The sequence below is a fragment of the Lissotriton helveticus genome, chromosome 2_1 (genome assembly GCF_964261635.1).
Source record: "Lissotriton helveticus chromosome 2_1, aLisHel1.1, whole genome shotgun sequence".
Classification (NCBI taxonomy): Eukaryota; Metazoa; Chordata; class Amphibia; order Caudata; family Salamandridae; genus Lissotriton; species Lissotriton helveticus.
In genome coordinates this window covers 1333519092-1333544749 of record NC_136059.1, presented here as the reverse complement: position 1 = coordinate 1333544749, position 25658 = coordinate 1333519092, and the positions used below count along the sequence as shown (strand labels likewise).

At 47.4% G+C, this 25658-nt stretch overlaps 1 protein-coding gene across 4 annotated transcripts in view; it reads left to right on the top strand.

Annotated features, from left to right (window-relative positions):
• Positions 1-25658, top strand: part of UBA6 (ubiquitin like modifier activating enzyme 6) — a 1111768-nt gene that overhangs the window by 1030836 nt on the left and 55274 nt on the right. For all 4 annotated transcript variants that reach the window (XM_078676253.1, XM_078676254.1, XM_078676252.1 and 1 more), the window contains one exon: positions 10873-10967. In XM_078676253.1, the coding sequence (XP_078532379.1) occupies positions 10873-10967 (95 nt within the window). The remainder of the gene's footprint in view (positions 1-10872; positions 10968-25658) is intronic.

The following is a 25658-nucleotide window of genomic DNA, read 5'->3' as shown; positions in this document are numbered from 1 at the left end:
TCGTCCTTCCTTCTTGCCAAAGGTTGTCACTGCCTTCCACATCGGGCAGACTATCACCTTGCCCACTTTTCTTTGGCCTCCGCACCCTTCCCGAGAGGAAGAGAGGCTCCTCCGTCTGGACCCAAAACGTGCCCTCTCATTTTACCTGAATCGTGAACAGTTCGGGTGGATGACCAGCTCTTGGTTGGCTACGTAGACGCCAAGAAAGGCCGGGATGTACACAAGAGGACTATCTCCCGCTGGGTTGTCTTGTGTATCAAGGTCTGTTATTCTCTGGCCAAAAAGGAACCTCCGGTGGGGTTGCGCGCCCATTCTACCAGGGCGACAGCAGCAACTACGGCATTGGGAGGTTGTGTCCCCCTGCAAGACATCTGTCAGGCAGCCATGTGGGCCTCGCTGAACACTTTTACTAAGCATTATTGCCTTGACAGTCAAGTCCGGAGAGACGGCTTCTTTGGCCTCTCTGTTCTCCGTCTCTTTCTGGTGTAATCTTGGTTCGCAGACCCACACCCGGGTTGGTAATGCTGGGGTATCTATTCTAAGGTAAGGAATCTATCACTAACGTGTTTCTTTTAGATAAACAAGTAACTTACCTTCGGTAACGATATATATGTAAGAAACATTAGGTAGTGATAGATTCCTTACCGCCCCATCCATCCTCCCCGCTCTGTGAACTGATTTCTAGGGTTAAGGTCTGTGTACCTGGCGCGTAAAGTCGTGAACAGAACTGACGTCAGCGCGCGTGGGCACATCTAAGTAGCTCCAGCAACGTCATCTCCGCGACTACGACTCCAGCGACGTACACAGAGCCACACGACGATGCTTACTGACACGCAGGGGTACTGCTGACGAAAACTTTCCGGATCCAGTCTGATGCCTGGGGGTATTCTAAGGTAAGGAATCTATCACTAACTAATTTTTCTTACAGCTATATCGTTACCGAAGGTAAGTAACTTGTTCTTTAGAGCTTGTGCCACCTGCTCTAAAAGAGGCTTTATGTGGATGACCCTCACGAGGACTGCATCTATTGCCTGTATCCAGATCATAAGGCCAAGGATTGCAAGGTATGCTGTACTTTTTCCACCAAAACCTTGAGAGACTGGAAGGGTCATCTCCTGACCTGGCTCCAGAACTTAAAATCCAGGAGGGAGCCTAGCTCCAGTGATGAGGCTGCGTCTTCTAGAAGATCTTTCAAAAGGGGAAGATCTGAATCCTCTTCACCTGAAGACCGTCCTGGGAAAGCCTCTAAAAAGACCTCTCATGGGTCTGACAGGCAAGGTCCAGTCAAATCTCCTCTCCGAGGTGTAAAGTAGAGGGAAGGACTTTCTACAGGAGAGACTGCAGTGAGGAATTAGAGTTCTGTTCCTCCATCTTCTCCTCCTCGCAGAAAAAAGGACTTCAAAAAGCCCTCTTCTGTTCCCTCTGAGGAAAAACATGTGAAGAAAATTCCGCCATCGACGACGCTGACACCGATATCATCAACGAAGAAATCGTCTTCGTTGACATGCAGCGAAAAGGTAAAATCTCCACAATTTTTTGTGACTCGAACGACGGGATTGTCGACGAGAGTCTCCTTACCTTCACCAACCGTGCAGTTTTCATCATCGACGGTGGTGAAGTCTGATGCGGTGTCATCAGTCATGGCGAAGATGTCGACTGTGTTGTCAACCACTTCGACGTTGACTGCTGCGGTTACGACGATGGCCTCGATGTCGACGGTGATGATGACAACAGTATCGTCGACAGGACGGACAATGACGAAATTTACATGGTCGACGATACCGTCGACAGATGCAATTTCTGCTGTAACTATCAAAAAAGTCACATTACTCCTAAGATCACTTCCACAAGCAAATTGACACCTCTGCTGCCTACTCACCTCCTATAGGAGGAGGATTTAAAAGGAGGTCCATATGGCTATTCACATAGCCCTTCTGAGCTGCACGTTAAGTGCCAGGACTTGGATTCTGAGGATGGGTATGATGATGAACAGGAGTATGATCCTCCCCAAGACTATCATGGAGGTTATCAGGAGGAGATCTTCCGGCAGCCATTCTAACGCCGGTAATACATCGAACCGACGCCTCCAACCTATGGGATGAATACAAAAAGGAAAAATATCCTATTGTTTCGGAAACCCACCATCTATGCGAACTGCCACACTGTGCTGCAATTTTCGAGATTTATAAATCAGATTCTTATCATGCCACAGAGTACCGCCCATTATATTTAAGAAACCATATCAGACCCCCAGAAGTGTCCAGCGTCACTACATTCTGCTTGTACCTAAAAATAAAAGAAAAGGATTTGTGGCTTTTTCTGATGAAAGTGTACTTTAAGCTGAAACGCGCGTCGAAGATTAAGTATTCTGTCCCGAGATTGTCTCTTTTAACAATTGTTTTTTAATGAGAACTTTGTTACAAATGACAAAGAAACTGCATGTTTACATCTAAAATGGTGTTTTTTATATTGTGTTGAACAACACTGAACATGTAAAGAATAAACTTTTGTATTTCTTTTATTACTTTGTTGTTACACTTAGTTCAACTAGACACACAAAATAAATGTTATATACAATTATTGCCTAGGAAGTTATTTTACATTGTGTATTGCCCTGTCTTGGGAATTTTATTTCCATTATATCAGGGGGTCCTTATTACCTACAGGAGATGGTGTGTATGCCATCCTCCTTGATTTCGGACTTACGGTTCATGCTTTCTGAGTATAAAAAGCAGTTTCTAATGGCATCTCTGGCGCAGGAGCTTGTTTCAGTTCCCGCTCTCCCCCCAGCGGGACCTTCCAAGCCTCTGCTGCCGCCACCTCCTCTGCAATTGATAGTGGGTCCACCACCTATCGTTCAGTCGGCCCAGGATGATACCTCTGATGAGGGCCAGGGTCAGACAGATCTTCCGGATAGGGAATGGGATGATTAAATTATCCCTACTCCTGCTTCCCCAAGTGGATTCTCCGCCTGGTGACATTGGTGGTTTCCATAATTTGTTGGCGAGGCCAGCTAAAACGTTCGATCTGCCTATGCCGGTGAAGTCGGAATGTTTCTTGTACGACTTTAAAGAGCCTTCTAAAAGATCGGTGAGGACCATCCCTATTGTTGGTCACCTTTGGGAAGAGGGACTCAAGGTTATGAAGACCTCAGCTACGGTGGTCCCGGTGCTTTCTCGTTTGGAAAAGAAATACAAGGGCCCGAAGGACAGCCCAGCTTGTCTGGTGAGCCAACCGAAAGCCGGACTCTGTTATTTCCCAGGCAGCACAGAGGAAATCTAGAAATCCAGTGGCTCCTCTACCAACGCCTCCAGATAAAGAGAGCAGACGCTTGGACAATGCTGGCAAAAGGTTCTCATCAAAGTTCAGTCTGCTCGTCAAGGCGGCTACTGCTTTAGCCATCTTAGGGCGCTACGACCGCCAGATGTGGTGTGATCTCTCCCCCTATTTAGACCAACTGGCTGAGGACAGCAAGGCTGAAGCACAGAAAATTTTCCAGGAAGGAGAGAGAGCCTCATCGTAGGTAATCGACTGCGCAATGGATATTGCAACAACTGCGTCCTGTTCCCTGGTGCTAGCTTGAGTCTTACGACGCCAAGGATTGCTCCGTGCTACCTCGTTCAGGCCGAATGTTCAAAACAAGATTTTAGATCTTCCATTTGATGGAGAAGCACTCTTTGGTGAACATACAGACGATGCGCTCCAAGACATTAAAAAAGACACAGACACTGCGCGTTCGTTAGGGACACTGCAATACCGCAAGGTCCCCTTTTGGGGTGCAATAGGTAGAGGTATTCCCTCATATAGAGAAGGATACCACCAATATCGGTACTGCTCGTATACACCTGCCTCGCAGTCCTACCGTTCGCAGCAGGGTCAGTCCTCATCTTATTCAAGAACTATGAACCAATGAAGAGCATGACGCCAGGGGAAGGAGTCCTCTAGGTGCCAATAGCGGCTGCCTGGCTCTCTCTATTGTTCCTCACACTCATGTAACACCTGTGGGGCAGGATATCGCAGTACTTCCAGGATTGGCAACAAATAACATCAGATCGTTGGGTTCTCAATATCATCAATTCGGCCACAGATTGGAGTTTTGCCATCCTTCTCCAACCAAGCCCCCTCATGCTACAGCAACAAAACATCTTCGTCTCCTGCGTTTAGAGGTCCAACAGACGCTGTAAAAATAGGCTATAGAACCGGTCCTCATCTCGCAGAGGGGAGAGGGGTTCTAATCCCGGTTCTTTCTGGTCCACAAGACTGTGGAAAAGTGGCGCCCTATTCTAGATTTGAGGGAGCTCAACACCTATTTCATCAAACAGTTGTTTCGAATTGTCTCCTGACAGGACATTCTTCGTCTTTTAAATTCAGGAGATTTTATGGCCACTCTAGATCTAGAGGATGCATATTTTCATGTTCCCATTCATTCATCCCACAGGAAGTTCCTTCGCTTCACAGTAGCCAAGAGCCACTTTCAATTCAAGGGTCTCCCCATCGGCCTCAGATCGGCACCAAGAGTCTTTACAAAACATACTAGCTCCAGTGGCAGCTTTTCTAAGGAAACAACAGCACCGGGTTTTCTCTTACCTGGACGACTGGTTGCTAAAGGTTCCTACCAAAGCGGCAGCCGAGAAGTCGGTGACAGCTTGTACAAAGCTATTCAGGAGTCTGAGCCTTTCCCTCAACTCAGAAAAATCAAATTTGTGCCCTTCAAGGAACGCCAAATTCCTTGTATCCATATTGGAAACGTCTGAGCAAGGCTTTCCTACAGTGGAAAGACAAGCAAAGATAAGGTCTATGGCCCAACTTCTTCGAAGAAGATCACTTTCAGTTCGCCTCTACAAGTCCCTTCTGGGATCCATTTCGTCCTGCATTCCTCTGATCCCTCACTGCAGGTTACAAATGTGCCCCCTTCAAGAACAGCTGGACTTGCAGTGGCGCCAGGTGGAAGGATCGTTTGAAGATGTGATCACAGTGATGGCGCCAATGAGGGAAGCCACCTCATGGTGGACACGCGAGGAGATTTCCCAAGGTCTCTCCTTCATGGTCACCCCAGCTCCTCAAATTATCACAACAGACGCATCGCTGGAGGGCTGGGGAGCGGTCTTACAAGACCTCCAGATAAGTGGACGGTGGCTGGACCACCAACGTCTTTTACACATCAGTCTGCTGGAACTCAGGGCGAGTCGCATGGTGTTGTAGGCTTTCCTCCCAAGGATAAAAAATGTATCGGTTTTAATAAGGACAGACAATACCTTGGCCATGCATTATATCAACAAGCAGGGCGGCACAAGATCTCATCTGCTATGAGCAGAAGCTCAGGCCGTCTGGGAATAGGCGATCCTGCATGGAGTCTCACTATAGGCGGAGCATCTCTCAGAGAAGCTAAACGAGACAGCAGACATTCTAAGCAGACTGAAGTCAGTCAGCCACGAATGGGAGTTGGATGAGCAGACTCTAGAGGAAATCTTTTGTCTATGGGGCAGACGCGCCATAGATCTCTTTGCTACTCCGATCAACAAGAAATGCCGTTCTACGCAAGCTATTTCAGAAAAATGGTAAACCCAATATACCCTTGTAGGCTTGGGCAATAAATCAAACCAAAGTGAAAGTGTCTACAAGGGATTTCATTAGCTATCCAACATCGTTTTGGTGAATTAACAAAACTCGGGAGTCAGTCAGACCAATCAGACTCAGACGTGTCCTACTGGACAACCAAGGGCAATCCAATTGCAGTGATAAAAGACAGAAAAAGGGGGGGGGAGAAAAACACAAAACATGGAGGGTTCTAGTTATAGAAATTGAATTTTATCTGATTTTAACCTATACTTAAAAAATTGAAAAGGGTACAATTTAAACACAGTTGATATCAGCAAAAATAGTTATGACAAAGATGTACATCTGAATTGAGGCATACAGTTCATAACCAAGACATCAGCTCCAATAAATCGATAAGCAAACGTTATCTTCAAACTTAATAAATATTGCTTAAGAAAGGTGGCTTTTTCATGGAGTTGACGAGACTGTCTACGTTTCGGTCTCTATCGTTTCAATCCATGAGACCATCTTCATGACAATTGGTTTTATGCAGGATATAGGACCTTCTGTGTTGAACACAAGGAACAATGATTCGATCTTGAGACAACGTGACGTTATGAACAACCAGCAAACCAGTCACTCATTCAATTGAGCGAACATATGCAGAAGAGTGAAGCCACCATCAGGTCTTCCTCTGTTCTTTGGAGGTACTGAAAACACTTCAGTTTATTTGTTCAGAGAGCAACACGTACAGCTGCGAATACGGCCGCGGTGCAGCGAGGCATAGGAAGCTGGCATCACCATCAGGGATCCTTGAGGAATGCGTTTTCGATGGCATGGTCAGGCACCTTTGTTTACGCTTTTCCCCCCATCCCACTGATCCCCATTCTTCTCAGAAAGTTGAAGATGGAGCCATGCAAGATGATTCTAATAGCACCGTCTTGGCCTCGCCAGTACTGGTTCACTGAGCTTCTTCTATCGCTGGAGCATCGGTGCCTTTGGAACCGATCCTGTCTCTGTTGACAATGTCCCGGGGTCAGGTGTTGCATCCGGATCCCTGATCCCTGCAATTATCGGTGTGGCTCCTGAGCACAGAGAATTTCTCAATGTAGGACTCTGCGGAATGTAGAGACATTCTCTTTCAAGCTTGTGCTCAAAGTAGAAACAAGACCTACCGTCTTAAGTGGTGCCATGACTCGAGGATTCATCCTTTCTCTTCCTCAGCTCATGAAATTCTTCCTTACATTCTTTCCTTGGCGAAAGCGGGTCTGGCTCATTCCTGTATTAAAGTTCATCTTGCAGCCGTATCTCGCTTCAGGAGAACATCCTCAGGCTCTTACCATTGGTCGGCAAGGATTGTTAAGTAGTTTATATAAGGCCATTTTCGAGCCTTCCCTCCAGTGAAACCTCCTCCACCACTGTGGGACCTTAATCTGGTCTTGTCCCAGCTCATGAAGCATCCCTTCGGGCCTATACATAAAACAGACTTGAAGTTTCTCTCCTGGAAGGTGGCTCTTCTTCTAGCCTTGACTTCAGCTAGGAGGGTCAGCGAGTTACAGGCAATCACCATTCAGGAGCCCTTCCTTCAATTTACAAATGTAACAGTTATACGCCGTACCAACCCTAAGTTCATCGCAAAGGTACCTTCAGACTTTCATTTAAATGAACCAGTGATACTTAAGTCTTTTTTTCCTTAGGCTACGACTCCGGCTGAAAGGTCTCTTCACTCATTGGATATTCAGCATTGCCTGAAGTTCTATCTTCAGAGGACTAAGGATTTTAGAAACTCACCTCAGCTCTTTGTGGCTTACAGCGCCCCTCTTAAATTATTTCCCCTTTCCAATCAGGGGATTGCACGTTGGATTTCAAGCGCTATAAAATATTGTCATCAAGCAGCAGGGAAGCCCCTTGAGGGGAAGGTCCGTGCTCATTCCACGAGAGCGATCTCTTATTCCACGGCCCTCTTTGCTGTTGTGCCTATCCGGGACATATGCAGCGCAGCAACTTGGAAGATCACTCATAGCTTCACAAGACATTACTGCTTAGATTCTTCAAGCAGTCCTGAGAAACCTCTTTCAATAAGCGGTGAGCTTTCCCTATCATCCCTCCTTTCTTTTACTTATACTTTCTTTGCACATTCTTTGAGAGATTTCAATATGAGTGCTTATTTCTGAGTGCATGCAAAGATATATTGTTTACATTTGAAGTGTGATGTTATCTTTTCTTTCACTGCCTTTTAACCTGTTTACCGCAGTGGCAATTCCGCCGCGGTGCGGGTGTTCGAATGCGCAGGCAGGGCCGTGTCAGCCAACGACGTGCGCAGCACTACCGAGGTAGTACTCGCGATGGCCGTTGGCTGACGAACGCACGCAAGGGGTTAAAAAAAAAGAAAGAAAGAATCGGTAAAGTCTGAACTGAGGCATTTGATATTTATGGTTTGCCTTAATATTATTGATGCATTGTGGATATCAGTTGGGGTTTGATACATGCAAAGAAATCTGCTCATGACTGCTAGCTACTCTGATTCAAGCATGGGAATCTATGAAAGTTCTAATACTGGAGTAAGAAAACAAGTTACTCACCTGTAACTTTAGTTCTCCAGTATTAGAAACTTTCATAGATTCACATGCTGCCCACCCACCTCCCCTGGGAAATCTCGACCTTCTGCATTTTATGGTTATATTGCGGCACTAGGGCTACGAAAATCTGAGGGTCTGAGGTTCTCTCAGGAAGGTTCTACAGGGTGAGGGTAATCTGATTGGTTGTTGATTTTATTTGGTCCATTTTACAAAAAGAGGTGGATACAAAAGTATGAATGAGCTTTGGCCTAGTTTCTGATTTGTAATGATTTATACTACTATTTTTATATACCAGGGACTCCCATCTCGATGACGGGGAATGAGTCAAGCATGTGAATCTATGAAAGTTTTCAATACTGGAGAACTAAAGTTACAGGTAAGTAACTTGTTTTCTTCCCCTACCTTGACGACTGGCTGTAGAAGGCGCCCTCGCCCCTGTCTCCCACCTTCAGACTACAGAGGACCTCCTGCATTTGCTGGGGTTCTCTATAAACGTGCCGAAGTCACATCTGACTCCTTCTCACACTCCCTTTCATTATAGCTGTTCTGGACACACTGCAGTTTTGGGCCTACCCTCCTGAGCAGCAAGTCCAGGGAATTCAGGTTATGTTTCTGATGTTTCAGCCTCTATCCTAAATTTTGGTGAGACTGGTCTGAGGCTGTTAGGACTCATGGTCTCCTGCATCCTGTTGGTAAAGCATGCCAGGTGGCGTATGCGGGCTCTGCAGTGGGACTTGAAGTTCCAATGGGAACAGCATCGGGGAAATCTCACCGACGTGGTCCAGATTTCGGAAGGAACTGCAAGAGCTCTGCAGTGGTGGTTGACGAACTGCAATTGGGTCAATAGCAGACCCCTCTCCCTTCCCCAACCAGATTTCATAATTGTGGCAGGTGCGTCACTTCTGGGATGGGGCGGCCATCTGGGTGAGGTGGATATCAGCATTTCTTCCCTCTGTCAAGGGAAAGTTAGTGCAGGTGTTCATTGACAACCCCACCGCCATGTGGTACTGCAACAAGCAGGGCGGGTGGGGTCATGGACCCTTTGTCAAGAGGCAATGCGTCTCTGGACATGGCTGGAAGAGCAGGGCATAACCCTGGTGGTTCAGCACCTGGCAGGTTCTGTGAATGCCAGGGCAGACAAACTCAGCCGTCGATGCCTAGCGGATCATGAATGCCATCTCCAGTTGGAGGTGGAACATGGTCCCTTTCAGTAGTGGGGAGAACCTTGGTTAGATCTGTTCGCCTCTGAAGAGAACGTGCAGCCTCAGCATTACTGTGCACAGGAGTTTCCAAGGCAGCTATCGCTCGGCGACGCCTTTCATTGTGAGTGGAGCTCAGGCCTACTGTACGCCTTTCCGCCGATACCACTCCTGCCAGGGTTCAGTAGAAGATCAGGAGCGACCGGGCCCAAGTCATTCTTGTGGCTCCAGACTGGGCGAGGAGAGTCTGGTATCCAGAGCTTCTTAAAATGAGCATCGATCCTCTGATCAGGCTGGCCCGTCTGCAGGATCTTCTGTTGCAGCAACAAAGGAGGGTCCACCACCCAAACTTGTCAACTCTGTGCCCCCATGCCTGGAGTAGCAGCAGTTGATGGCTTTTGACCTTCCTCCCTAAGTATGTTATGTTATTTTGGCAGGCAGGCAACCCTCCAGTAAGACGGTATACGCCTGCCATTGGTAGAAGTTTGTATTATACTGTACAGAAAGGTCTGTTGACCCTCCCTCTGCTTCTCTTTCCACTGTTCTTCTGTTCATTCCAACCCTTGCCCAACAAGGATCTGCTTTGGGAACTCTCCAGGGCAATCTGTCTGCCCTATCCGCTTCTTTGCGGCTGCCAGACCAACCCTCTCTCTTTAGGTCTCCGATTGTAAATAGGTTTTTGAAGGGGTGGCTCACTTGTTTCTGCCCACGCCCTTTGTTATAATGCAGTGGGACCTTAATTTGGTCCTCACTTACCTTATGTGTGCTCCCTTCGAGCCTTTACACAGTTGTCCCCTCTGGCTGATTACCATCAGGACAGCCTTTCAAGTGGTGATAACATCTGCCCCGAGGGTGAGTGAGTTGCAGGTCCTGTCTTCTACTCCTCCTTCCATGATGACCTTCCCAGACAAAGTGGTGCTGCGCACCTGTGCTTCATTTTTGCAGCCGGTGGTGACCCCAGTCCATCTGGGTCAGTCTATCACGCTTTGCTCTCGCACATCCCTCTAAGGAAGAGAAGCATCTCCACTGCCTTTTCAGTATGGACCGTAATTGAAACGTACAGCAAGTCCTCTGAAAGTGAAAAAACTCTTAGATTTCTAGTGTGTACAGAAGCAGAAGTATAGAGAAAATGTGTTTACTTTTCCACAGAAAGGAATGGCAGTCAATTAATAAGACCTTACACGTTGCAGATAAAATTAATTCAAGCCAAACCCTACTCCTCTTTTGTTTTATTGAACATAGTAAATGAGCATGTGATTGTCCCATTCTTGTTATGGCAAGATGTCCTTTCATAATTGCAAATCAATTTTCAAAGCTGAACAGTACATTTGAAACAAGTAGTGTTGCATATGCATACATTGAATGTAAATGGACTAATTTAACGGAGTAGCCTTTGTGTGATTCCTCATTTGCCAACTCGTTTTTTGTTGCTTTTACAGTTTGATGAGTTAGTACTTTTTTTGTTAAATGCAATTAAAAACAGTTTTTCGGTAGTCCAAAGAAGTATGATCTCAAAGAATAATTATATATCTTGTTTGTTCATGTATCTTTTATAGGAGAAGTACGGAATTGAGCCTACAATGGTTGTTCAGGGAGTCAAAATGCTGTATGTACCCGTCATGCCTGGGCACTCAAAACGACTAAAACTGACGTAAGTCGAAAGACTCTTCATAATGACTTAGTAGACCATCAAAGTGTGTGTCTGAATAAATTAATTCATCAGGGCTATGAATTACTTTGGGATTTATCTCGGTAGAATAATCATGAGGTAATTAATTTTAGGTTCTTCTTTCTTTTAGCAAAAATATTGGATGTATCAAATCGTCTTCATCTGGTGTTACCTTACTAGGTAGGGAGGTTTGCAGTGTATCAGGGAATAGATGTTGCCTAATGTAATTTCACCTCCTTTACAGAAACCGCAGCACCAGCTCCAATTCCTTAATAGGTGGCCTTTCAGACATCCAACTCATGTGCCAAATGAAGCAACTTGTTGTTACAAAACCGTTATAGTTAGGTTGGGCATCATGCGCTATGCTATTCGAGGCTTTACCTTTTGTGAGCCGTGGCCTGTTGCTGAGGTCTGGTGGCATCACAGACCACGAGACCGAAAGCTGAGTGGTTTGTAAATGTCACCAGAACCCTGAGATGGCAAAAGCTGGGGACATATCAAACAAGTTATACTTTATGTATTTTTACAGTACATGTTTATTGTGGTACAATTAGCATATAAACAATGTTTTTTCAGCAGAGAAAGGTTAATTAAAAACTATAAGTGAAATATTTTAGTGTACTGGGGTAAAAGGAAGAAAAACAGTAATCTGATAGAGACATCTAGCCACAGATTCCTTAACTTAGAATATCTCCCCAGGCGTCAGACTGGATCTGGAAAATCTTTTTTCCCCAGCAATACCTCTGCACGCCGGGAGGTGGCATTGCCCGGGTCCGCCCTGACGTCGTCCACGGAAGTGACGTCAATAGAGCCATTTAAGCCCCTCCCGGCGTGCTGACTTCAGTTTTCTTCTTTTCCGCGTCCTAACGCGGATACGGGAAAGTAATACCTCGGGCCTGTTATTCTTTATTACATGCCTTTCTATAGTCTGCCATGAATTTTTCATGTGTTTTTCTGCTTCCAGGGAGGTTATCGCCTTTGCTTTGCAGGGTTGCTCCTCGGAGCGGTGCTCTGCTCTTTTCCCTCCATGACTTTCAGTGACGCAGTGCCTGGCACTGTCCCTAATGGTGCTGTTCCTCACCATTCGCTTCTTTCCTTTCTGTTTCTCTGATCTTTTCGCACACTGTTCCCATACTCTCACAGTTTTATTTGTGATGGCTCTGTGTTGTGGCACGGAAAACTTCTCAGAAGAAAACTGAGTTTGGCGTGCCGTGGTGGGACTTATGTGACCTTGCTTACGTAACGTTCGCGAACAACGTCAGGGCGGAGTCACGTTAAGGAATCTGCGGCTAGAATCGTCTCTACCAGATACATCGTTACCGAAGGTAAGTAACTTGTACTTTATGAAGCTACTTCTGCAATGTTCAGCAAACAGTCGACCCTGGTAGCATTTATCATGTTCAGGTTTTATTTGGCTTGACAGCTTTTTAAACAATTAGCAGCAGCTAAGCTCAGAGAGGCATCTCCTGCAGTGTTCGCTTAATAAATTGGCCCTGAATGCAACTTAAATGTTTTGTTTTTGCTTCCGCTTTCATGAAGATGGCACTAATATAACAGTGATCAATGATGAAACTCTGCAGAGTCCTTCATTGTGATATAATTTCTGCGAAATATAGAAACTATTTCACAGCTCCCTATGAAATGTGGATTATGTAATAAAAAGCACCCAAACATGTCAATATTTAGAGAATACATAAAAGGTAACTAATATGTTATGATATTTTGCGTTCAAGAGGTTCTAGTTAATCCCCAGGCTGAAAGTTGATTGGTTTGTAAATGTCACCAAACATCCTGAGATGTTGATATAGGAAAATATTACACAACTTGACTAGTATGTATTTTCGTATTTCATGTTTATTTAGGTGTAATTAGCTCAAAAACACAGCTTTATTTCTAGCTGGGAAAGTTTTATTGAAAACATTAAGTGAAATACTGGAAATTGTTTTGTTGTGTAGTTAAGAATTCAGGGAGTCAGATTAAACAGGCTTTGCTTTCTAAAGAAACATGCTGGCTAAATAAATCCGAAATCTGCTAGTAAAGCAGAGCTAACAACGAGCATTGATTGTAATTGGAATGCTCAGCTTCCATGTAAAAATTGTTTATGGAACAAAAGTCAGTGATTATGCTCAGAGATTTTTGAAGCTGCTGCCAGCAAGGGAATCTTACAAAGGACCACGATTGGAGTTAGGATGTTCAGGGTTCATGAAAAGACTTAGTTTCAGTGAATTTCTACGTTTTTTTTAATTATTATACAAAACCAGATCTTATCACACCTAACTATGACGTTACTTTAACCTTCGTTTTTAGGTCGAGTAATGTATTACTCGAAACCTATTGTGTTAGAACAAACTCTCTTGACCAAGCGGATTTCTCACAATGCATGTTGTGTACTGGAGCATGAAGCTTCCCCAGGCGCGCGCTTGGCCTCACTCACACCCCATATGCCTGCTCCCCCTCCCCCGTCCCCCACGCCTCGCACCAGACTTCATTAGAATGCGCTCCACTCGCTCGCTGCCCTCCCCCCCCCCCCCCAGGCTCTTGAAGCGCGACGCTTCGCCAGCGCTTCCCTCCCACTCGCTCACTCCCCTGCCCCCATCCGACTTGTTTACTGTCCGTGCTGTCCTTTGATCCCCTGCCCCCCCCCCCGCCACGCAATGCCGAGAGCTTGTTGCTCTTTCGCCTTGTCTTTCACTCCCACTCTCCAGCTGCTCTTCGCTCCCTCTCGGGCTGCAGATTTCCCCACCCCCACCACACATCCCATCATCGTAGCGTCAATGGTTCGATGATGTCATTAACATCTACGTCAGCATAATATAATAATGACAGGGTTTAGAACTTGAAAAAAAATACTACATCCTTTAGCCATAGAATGTAGGCACGTATGTACCTCACGTCTTCTTCCAGTTCCCTTCCATTGATCACCCATTCTTCAGTTTCCCCACATCCTCACGTGCACCTCCACACCTAATATCCTCCAGTTTTCAGCGATGCCCCTGCCCTCCTGCAAGTGCTACACATGAATTATTCGTACAGTATTTCAGATCCGCCTTCTAGGCAATTCTCACGCCAAGCAAGTATTTTTGGAGCTTCCCTAATTCGAATCTGTGAATGTCATATCGCCCCTCGTCTGGCAGCTCAAAGGGCTCACAAAGAAGGCTTCACTTTACCACATCCAGTGCACTTTACACGTTTGCTTTTTACAAAATACCACTTTTTGCCCACTTCGTAATCTTACGGAAAAAGCTAAACAATACGCTAATACGAAGCTCAGTTGGGCTCCCTTCCTCCCAGGAGTGATGGTATATTAAATGTTGCATGTGTTCCTTTTATTTTAATTAACATGCAGGGAGTGCTCCAAAACCAAAATGCTATTTTGCTTCATTAGCAGTAACTCTATGCAGCGCCTCTAACGTTTCTTTCCTGCTCTTTTAAAACAGCTGAAACCAAACTTACAGCAACAGCGCACAGAGGGCTCAGAGAAATTGCCACACAGAGCTCCGGGGGAGGGGGTTTGGGGGGGGAGTATTTGGGAATAGACTTTTTTTGCCCATTGTTAAATATCACAAACAAGGCTGCATTTTATGCTACTAGGGAGTGTTATTAATAGCACAGAGGGCCCTAGATGGAGTCACAAGGAAGCATGCCACATCCAGCGCACTTTACACGTTTTCTTTTTACAAAATACCGCGTTTTGACCATTTCTTAATCTAACGGAAAAAGCTACACTCTACGCTAATATGAAGCTCTGTTGCGCTCCCTTCCTTCCTTGAGTGATATTATACTAAATAGGGCATGCATCCCTTTTATTTGAATAAACATGCAGGGAGTGCTCCAAAACCAAAATGCTATTTTGCTTCCATAGCAATAACTCCATGCATCGGCGCAAACCCTTCCTTCGAGGGTCCTAGGGAAATTGCCACAAAGAGCTCCAGAGGAAGTCCCAGGGGCTTATGCCACTTCCAGCAGGTGATATTTTCGTGCCGAAAGGTTACATATATTTAAATTATCACTTTTTAATTATTTCTAAATATTGTGAACAAATGTGTACCCTACCCTACTACACAGCTGTATTAGCACTCAACGCTCCAAATAAAGTCACAAGTGCTCACGCCACATTCAACACAGTTTACACATATTCTTTTTAGACAATACCACTTTTAACAGCTTTTAAAATTAGGGATAAAACATCAGGGATGCTAATACGGTGCTCAAATACATCCGGCTGGAGTCGCAAAAGATCACGTCACATCCATCGCACCAGACTTCATTGGAATGCGCTCCACTCGCTCGCTGCCCTGCCCCCCCCACCAGGCTCTTGAAGCGCGATGCTTCGCCAGCGCTTCCCTCCCACTCGTTTACTACTGCCTCCCCACGAGGTTAACTTCTCATAATAACCTCCTGAACTTCTTTTCCTCTGTTGGCTCGATCTCAACGCCACAGCATCACTCAACGCCACAGCATCACTCAACGCCACAGCATCACTCAACGCCACAGCACCACTCAACGCCACAGCACCACTCAACGACACAGCACCACTCAACGCCACAGCACCACTCAACGCCACAGCACCACTCAACGCCACAGCATCACTCAGCGCCACAGAATCACTCAGCACCCCTCAACGCCACAACACCACTCAACGCCACAGCATCACTCAACGCCACAGCATCACTCAACGCCACAGCACCACTCAACCCCACAGCACCACTCAACCCCACAGCACCACTCAACCCCACAGCACCACTCAACCCCACAGCACCACTCAACCCCACAGCACCACTCAATGCCACAGCATCACTGAACGCCACAGCATCACTGAACGCCACAGCATCACTCAGCACCACTCAACGCCACAGCACCACTCAACGCCACAGCACCACTCAACGCCACAGCACCACTCAACGCCACAGCACCACTCAACGCCACAGCACCACTCAACGCCACAGCACCACTCAACCCCACAGCACCACTCAACCCCACAGCACCACTCAACGCCACAGCACCACTCAACACCACAGCACCACTCAACACCACAGCACCACTCAACACCACAGCACCACTCAACGCCACAGCACCACTCAGCGCACAGCATCCCTAAATGCCACAGCATCACTCAGCACCACTCAACGCCACAGCACCACTCAATGCCACAGCACCACTCAATGCCACAGCACCACTCAACGCCACAGCACCACTCAACGCCACAGCACCACTCAATGCCACAGCACCACTCAATGCCACAGCACCACTCAATGCCACAGCACCACTCAATGCCACAGCACCACTCAACGCCACAGCACCACTCAACGCCACAGCACCACTCAACGCCACAGCACCACTCAGCGCACAGCATCCCTAAACGCCACAGCATCACTCAGCACCACTCAACGCCACAGCACCACTCAACGCCACAGCACCACTCAACGCCACAGCACCACTCAACGCCACAGCACCACTCAACGCCACAGCACCTATCAACGCAACAGCACCATTCAACGCCACAGCATCACTCAGCGCCACAGAATCACTCAGCACCCCTCAACGCCACAGCACCACTCAACGCCACAGCACCACTCAACAACACAGCACCACTCAACGTCACAGCATCACTCAACGCTGCAGCATCACTCAACACCGCAGCATCACTCAGCACCACTGAAGGCCACAGCATCACTCAGCACCACTGAAGGCCACAGCATCACTCAGCACCACTGAACGCTACAGCATCACTCTGTGCAACCATTCAACAACACCTGGTTCTAATATGTTCTCTCAATGTTTCAAGCTTTATTACAAATGTTACAAAAAGATGTTAATGTTTCACTTCTGTTCTTGGATTTTCATCACAATAAAATACACTGAACATAATCTTCCCAAAATTTATTTACAAAAGTTTAAGCTATTGCCATTATAAATTACAATAACTTTTATTTAAGTATTAATTATTAAAAAAATAAAAGCCATTGTTATTTGTAATATTAATACATCTAAGTCATGTAAATACAACACATAATGCATTTCAAATGCTATAGGTGTCACGTTTGCGAAAGTTAAAACTATTGGCATTGTAAATGACAAAGCTATTAATATCGCTAGTTTCAAAACCAACACATAAATAAAATATTTGTCATTTACAATACCAATAGCTCAAACTTTCCTAATGCGAGACCTATGCTTGTTTAGTGTAGGACCAACCCATCCCAGGTCCTTTTTTTTTTTTTTTTAAAGGAGAGGGAGTGCCAAGTGGCTCTCTTCACTGAGCCTTTTTAGACCCTGGTGACCCCATCCACCGGTCTTTTTTTTTTTTATTGGAGGGGTCAGCATGGCCCCACTCCCTAAGCCTCAGGCCCAAGGACCACATCCCTGAGGGCCTTTTGTTTTTTTAAATGGAAGGGGAATCAAGTGCCCCCCCTTCCCCAAGCCTTTTCTGGCCCCGCGGGTCCCCATCCCCCAAGGCTCGCATCATTAAAGAAGGGAGCCCTGGTGACCACGCAGGGCATCTACCATACATTCCTTGGGGGCCGCCCAGGGAGCCCCAAGGCCTCAACGGGATTTGCATATGACAAGGTCTAAACTGGGGTGGCATGGTGAGCAAAAGAATGATTGATTTAACCCAGATCTCTTGATTGGGGATGAATGTTTTGATTTGTTGTGCATTCCGTCCATCAATTGTGTGTCTTTTGCTTTCTCGCCCAAAGAGCGCCAGGTATGCCCAGACGTGGGTCCTGGGCTCACTGTGCCACTGGAATCAAGCTATCCTGCCCGAAGAGGGGTGAAACCCCGAAACCGGTCCTAAGATGCTTGTATCCGGTCCAGGGAGGACCTGGCTTGGCTGTTCGGGCTGGACTGTTCCCATGAGGCACAGGGTCAAGACTGATTTACATATGGCCAGGTCTAAACTGGGGTGGCATGGTGAGCAAAAGAATGATGGATTTAACCCGGGTCTCTTGACTGGGGATGAATGTTTTGATTTGTTCTGCATTCCGTCCATCAATTGTATCTTTTGCTCCCCACATGCAGCATTGCTCCCACCCGGAAGGAGCAATGCTAATGCTGCTCCTTCTGGATGGCAGCCATATTTAGCTCTGTTTCCCTGCCCCAATCAGTGCGGGCAGGGAATCAGATCAAATGTTTGCTCCCAGCTGGTGGGAGCATCTTCAAAGCTCCCATACGGAGGAGACTTTGATTTGCTCCCACTTGGTGGGGAGATTCAAAAATACTCCAGCCATGCGGGCTGGGAAACCGCTATGTCCAGAGGTGGGCTCCCCGGGGCATAGCTAGTGAGCCCGCCGCAGGGTATGGGGTCCCAGGGGGAGTGTCTTGCTAGTTTTATGACCCCTTTTGGCTCTGAACGGACTCCGTAGACTATTGATATAGGTTTCAGAGTGGAACGCAATGATGGCTTGTTTAAGAATGTTGATTACTCAGTTATGCAGATGAATAATGACGTGTAATACTTGCTCATGTGTGGCGTAGTCATTGTGGGTACCCAGGCTGGGGGAAGACACTACAACTGGCTACGAAATAGGAGATAAGTAACCTGAAGTATGACATGCTCTCCAAGAGAGTTTGCCGTGGTCCAAGCAAGCTGCTTGTGCATGCCACATGTGCAGCTGATCTGATAGAGACATCTAGCCGCAGATTCCTTAACTTATAATATCCCCAGGCGTCAGACTGAATCCAGAATGTTTTGCAGCAGCACCTCTGCACGCTGGGGGACGGCGCCACACGACCCCGCCCTGTAGTCGTCCACGTACGTGACGTCAGCTAGGTCATATAAGTCCCTCCCGGCGCGCTGACGTCAGTTTTCTTCTTTTCCGCGTGCAACGCGGATCCGGAGTGAGTGGTTCCTCTGGCCTGCTTTCAGGCCTCCTTTTCGAAGCTTCGCGTCAGGAACAGTGTGCAATGCCTTCTGGCTTTAAAACTTGTCATTCCTGTTCGCGGCAGACGTCCGCAACGGACCCACATCTTATTTGTGTGTGGTGTCTGGGCGAGCACCATGACTCCACGGACTGCGAAACCTGCCAACGCCTGAAGCCGAAGTCTAGGCGGGAGTGCCTTATGAAGCTTCTCTCGGCACGGCTGTCCCGGTCGGATTCGTCTCGTCCCCCGGCCTCTTCATCGCCGGCAGGTCCCTCTACTATCTGGTTCCACCGTCGATCTCCCTCTGTGGCCCAGGGCTGTTGTTCGCCACTTGGTAAGTCGAGGCGCAGGTCGCCGAGGTCTTCGACCTCCCTTTCTTCTGTTGTAAGGGCCACTGGTTCCCGGAACATTCCGGATGTGCGCTCCGGATAGTTGTCCCCCCCCCCCCTCTAGCCGCCCTTTCCGGGTGTGGGGCGACTCGTGCCCAAATGGAGGCATATACCGTGGCTTTGCAGGCCTCCCTTGGGTCCTCTCCTGTTCCTGGGGCATCCTCGGGGACTCTGCTTCTTGTGTGGTCCCCGAAGGACTCGCCGGTGGATTTGCCCCCCAGGAACATCAGAGATGTGGTGTTGTTAGAGCGCGGCCTGGTTGGGTTCCCCTCTACGGTCCACATGGAACCGTCAGGGCGCAGCCCAGCTAGGGCCCCCTCTACGACCCATGGCGCCTCTGCCGCGCGCATAGCCCCACTGGGCTCCCTGTGGCATCGCAGGTGGTTGCCGGTGCTCATAGCCCTGCCTTGAGCACACCCCAGCCTTCCGGGCAGGTGGCCACCTGTCCGGAGCCAGGGTCAATGCCGATCTGGCGTCGTAGGCTTGCCTCCCCGGCTACGCCTCTGCTTCATCTCCGGAGTCGGAGCCTATCGTGGTTGAGGCAGAGTCGGCGCCAGAACGGCGCCGAAAGCTTGTCTCCCCGGCTCCGGCGCCTTCTCCTTCTTTGGAAGGGGAGCTTGTCGGCGCTGGATGCAGCAGAGTTGGCGACTGACGGGGCACGATCACGGCGCGCGTCGTTTTGGCGCCCTGTCGACACCAGGTTGTGGACTCTTCTCTGGAGGCATCTGGAGAGAGTTCGGCATCGCCCTCATGCCCAGTGACGCTGGAGGTGTTCTTGCAATGCCCCCCTTGGAATTTGTGGAGCCTCCTCTGGAGCTCCCAAATCCAGCAGGCTCTTCGCCTCCGCAGGAGCCCCATCAGAATCCTCATTCTTCAATGGGGCTCCTTTCAGTGGGGCATTGGTCGCACCCTCTTGGGAGGGTTAGCTTACAGTCCTCCCCCACTGATGAGCTGTTGTCCCCTCCGCGGAGGGCTACCCAGGCTAGTGCAGCTTTTCTGAGAGTGATCTCATTGGCCACTCGCATTTTAAACATGCAACCCCCTTCTGCCCCCTTGTCTGTGGACCCCTTGCTTGAGGTCCTTCTCCGTGGGTCCGGGAATGAGAAGCCTCTTCTCCCCTTTGAGGCTTCCCTTTATGATGCCCTTTTGGGTACCTGGGTTCGGCCTGCTTCAGGTGACCCGGTGGCTCGTTCAGTTTTGCACCGCCACCGTCCAGCTCCACATGTTCCTGTTTGTCTTTTTGTGCACCCTGATGTGCACGGGTTTGTTTTGCAGACTGCCTTTTCTTCCCTGCCCCCACTAATGCTTCCTCCCTCTCGGGAGTTCAGATGGCTTGACTTATGTGGTAGGAACATCTTTGCATCCACTACTTCGGCTCGTAACTCATGTTCACGGGTTCAGTTCGTTACTGCGCTCATTTGGCTTGGCTTTATTGCCCTAAGAGGTGCCCCGTTGTTTGGGGTGTGCATACATCATGTGGGGTACTTGTATGCTATTATATTGCTCTGCTTATCTCATCTGGGCCTGAAGATCCTGTGGGCTCCATGCCTTGCTTGGTGGTCTGTTGTACGGTGTTCTATGTTTTTCCCTGGTGCCATCTTCTATACGCCATGGGTTATCCTGCCTGTTGCCTGTTCATGATCTCCTCTTCTGAAGCAGCTCCTACCTGCCCTCACTGTACTAGGTATGATCCGGTATGGACATGTTTCATGCTCCTGGCTAGTTCTGTCTCTACATATTTATATGTTTATACATTTATGTATACATGCCGGTTGCCATGGTATTCCTCTTCCTACGACGCCACCTCTTTTTGAGACTGTGAGGTGTGGACCAATGTGTGGGGGAGCTTTTCTGAGTTGTTTGCAAGTTTCCCATAGGTTCCTCCTTGCTTCCACTTACTGGGGTGATTTCCCAATTTGACAACTGCTCCCTTTTGGTGTTAGACACTGTACTTGTCTTTTCTGGAGTGTTTGGTCTCGGATTCTGAGACTCTTTCCAAATTATCACCTACTATTGTAAAAGCTACGCCTGCAGGACAGCTCTTCTGCTGGCAGTGGTCCTTGGCTACTACCTGCAAGTCTATCTTGTGGGTTGTTTCTCACTTAGGCTTCATACTGCCCGGTCGGGCACTCTTATGCTTTCTTGTGTACGCCACTTTGAGGTCTCTATGGCCGTTTGCCTGCTGCATGTTTCTACCTGCTTCAGCGGGTTTAAAATTGCTGATATTCGCCCCTGTTTTCCCTTTTTGGGCTGGATGTGCACTTGGCGTGTTTCTTGTCCCACCTACTATTTATAACACATTGCTTGGATCCTAGCTCGTGCCTTTGGGCTCTTGGCACCTGTGGTAAAGTAAATTTTGCCATGTCATATGTGCCTACGTGTTCCCCATGTTATGTCATATGTGCATGATCGATATGCATGTATCCCCTTTCTGATCGATTAAAGACGCAATTACAGTTGTGTCCATCTCTAGTATGCCAGTTTCCAGTCCTCGTGAAAACAACGAATATTAGGCCTATGTAAACCTACGTTGCCACGTTTTACAGTGTGCATGTTAATTCATTGAATTGTCCCCGTTTCTAGGCCTCAAAAGGGCCCGGACTCAGATTCAGCTCCTGTTTCCTGAACCCTCCGAGGAGCGATACAGCCCCCACCTGTATCCCTGACCCTTCACTTACTTTCTTGCCACGCAGTGCCCGGCCCGGCCTGGCTCTGCCTCCCAGTCTGCCAAGAGTATGTTATGTTTCTAGTTATCAGTCCAGCCCTCCTTCTCTGCATTCCTAAGCTACTGAATCACATCAATAGTTTCCGTCATGATCTAGCCTTTATGTCTCCATGTAAGAGAAATACTGTATTAATATTCATAGAATATTCCTCGCACACGCACTACATATAGAATTATGCATGCACCAGTCTTAGTGTCTGTTAGCCTTTGCCCTGATAACTTTTGGATTCTATCAACATGTACTCTAAACACCAGATACTAGATATGCCTGGGTACATGTCGCTCTGACCCTCCAGACTTTAGTCTCCTCTTCTAGCGCAGAAGTCATAGCCCCCAGTTCTCCCTGGTAACACGTCATTGCCAGTTTGCGCGCACCACTAGGTTAGAGGTCCCAGCTGCTCAGGTAGCCCCTCCATGTTTCCGCCCCTTTTTATGACATATTCTGTTACGTTTACATCACATGTCTATGTATACGCCCTGTACACGCCTTCTTGTTACATCATTTTGCCCTTATCTTTCGCGACTGCTTCAAACCACGCCTACTGCTACGCCTCCTGTATTGAATGTAATGTATTTGTTTAACTATAAATATTGTGCACTGTTATTAAAAGCTAGCCAATTCCCAGATCCTGCCCCCGGCAGCTGCCATCCTATTCCCATGCAGGCTGTCCTGTTCCAGTCCTTTATGCCTGATTAAAGCCTGTAAACTCCAGCTACCTCGAATCTTGACTCTTATTTATTGAGCTATCTGTTTATAGAGTATCCTGAAAAATAGAACCGGTAATTAATTATTTATTTACCACATAATGGCGCCCGAATAGGGACTTGCCCTTTCCCCACGCGCCGGAGAAGCCACGCAGGCCCCCTGATCCTCTGCAGCCGTGACGGAACCATACCGGCCACGTGCAGATATTTCTGCTTCAAGTATCCCTCAGGCCCACGGAGGTTGCGGTCCAGCGTCCAGACGAGGCGGTGGAGGAACGCGGCGAGTCCCGACCAGAGCCCAAGCCGAGAGTCCAAGGTCCGAGGTATCCGGAGGCCCACCTGTAACTGAAGTTCGAAGTTCGTCCGTCCGTCGTCGTAGCAGTCCAGTCCAGTCCGAGGCCTTCCGTTCTTGCTGCCCGGTGAGTACCATTGCTGGGGCAGTATCTAGACAGGGTCAATTAATTTGTCTCTGGTCCGTGGGTTTGGGTACACAGATCCAACACGAAGTGTCCACCTAGGTGGATGCGGGTCCTGACGTGTCTCTTTATGAGACCGGTAAGTTTCGTACTGTTTTAGCAGTGCATCTAGTCATTCCAGTAAGTTCTGTTCTGTTCTCGAGAAATTCATGTGTTTCTGTTTTCAGTATTCCAGGTAATATTCTGTCCGAACTGTTATTTTAAATGTTATTTCATGTGTCTTCAATGTTGTGGTATGAGTGATTTGTTTTCAAGTTATTATCGTGTTTATCGTGTATTGTATTTGTGTCCAGATTCCAGTCTAAGTCATGCCTCTGTTCTCGAAGTTACGTCAGTTAAAAACCAGAAAAGGTCTGCTCGAAGAAGCAGTTCCTGTCCCGCCTAGGGACAGTCCAGGTCATTTTATGTATCATAAACATGGCATAAGTGCCATATTATATCTAGACTTATGGGTCGAGTATACTAAAGATCTAGAAGAGAAATATAGATGGCCTGTATCAGGTACATGGGATGCCGAGTGCATCATGCGAGTAGAAGAAGCATTATGGAAAAAGAAATCCAGACAGTCCCAGAAAGATGCCATCGAGTTATGGCGCAAAGAATCTCATAAAAGAACCGAAAAAGAAATCAGAAAGTTAGAATTAAGTAGAGAATCCTCAGAAAGAGCCCAAGAAAGGGAATTGATCGAAGTAGGTGAACGAGTTAAAGCCGAACAGTCAGACAGACAGAGAAATGCCCTTATTAAGGGTATGTATCCTCTTCTTGCAGAGGGCTTGTCGAAAGCAACCCCGGAAGCACCATGTAATTTCCCGCCGCCATTAGTTCCGATTAAGCTACGTCACAAACCGACCGCAGCTGATATTTTTCTCTCGTCCTATTTGGACGACACGGTCCCAGAATATGCAAATCCTGCTCCGCCCGCTCCTGTAAATAATGTAATTCCTGTTCCTCCAGCCACCGGGGCACCTGTTACAGCACCTGTTACGGTACCCCCGGTCCAGCCTACAGTACAAGTACCCGCTACATCGGTCACTCTGCCAGCACGAAGAGTATCAGTCGACGATTCCAGTTTAGGGGCCGCGGGGGGAGGTCCTCCTGGTACCCCGCCGCCACACAAACGTGTAACGTTAGTCGAGTTACATGAACGTGCGTTACAGCGTACGCCCAAACATCAGTCCGTTGCAGATATCAAGCGAGCTCTTACCGAATGCCGTTATGATCCAGTCCCAGGCGATGATAATATGGTTATATATTCATTGCGCGTAAGACGGGTGACCGAGTATTTGGACACCCTACCGAATATGAAAGAAGATCTAGACAGAATATATCGTTTCATCCGTACAGGAGAGGATCCAGAAAGTATTGGCGAAATCATGTCTCTAAGGAAAGCTGAGACTCAGCTCATGCTATTAAAGTTTCTAATTAATTGTTTAATAAGGGAACAAGATTATCCGACTAAAGATCCGACCGAAATGAGAGTCCTGACAAAGTGGAGTAATAATATAGCCGAGGGAAGACACAGGACACTAAGTTGTATAGAGAGTATGTACAAGAAAATTCGTAAGGAAATAATAAGGTTACACGAGAAACGCAAAGCAGCACAAGTGTCCGAGAAAGAAGACGACTCTTCTACTGAAGAGGTAGACGACGAGAACCCCACCAGAATAGCGTATGTAGGTAAAACTAGACTTCCCGACCGACATTCACGCCTAGAACACAAGAAAGTTTTTCCTCCTCCAGCACCAGAACAAGGTTCTCTTGAACAAGTATTTCAAGCTACCGATCACATCCTGAAATCACGAATCGGTTATAGTGAACTTAGTACCATGCATGAACAAGAACTAGCCCGATCAGCAGTCCGATGGACTACTGATTCTACCACTTTTCCAGACGAAATAGTGGCACAAATGTTTCTGAAACTGCCCCCAGCCGAGCAGCGACTGGTGGGTATGTATATGATCCAGCACCTCATTACACTGTATGAGGGACAACATTCTGATCCAGGTCCGTTACATGATGTTCTGAACGAGTTACTCCAGTATAGATGGAAAGGTTTAGGTACCGATTTAATTAGTGTCATTCTAGAACAGCGCCACAAATATCGAACGTTTCTGAATCCGCATTTTGTTCACGTCTCACCCCCAGAAAGTAAATCATTCTACATAGATAGACAGCATCCGTTACGAGAAGTACACCCAGTTAGGACAGCGGGTGGTGAAATGCAACGAGTATTTGTTTACACCCCTATCACAAAGATGGAACTCTTAGAGATGAAAAAGTTAATTCCCTGTCACGACAAAGACCCAGCAGGGTTCCATCGAGAATTAAAAGACATGCTCCGTATGGGAGAATACACGTATCCAGATATCATTAAAATGCTAAAAGTCCTGTTGCCCGCAGGGGTATATGAAAAACTCAATGAAAAAGAATGGGAGGTGGGAGAGAAAAAGATTGATTGGACAGCTCTAGAAGCTGAAGATAAAATACGAGTACCAGGTACCGGTCTTGGGGACAA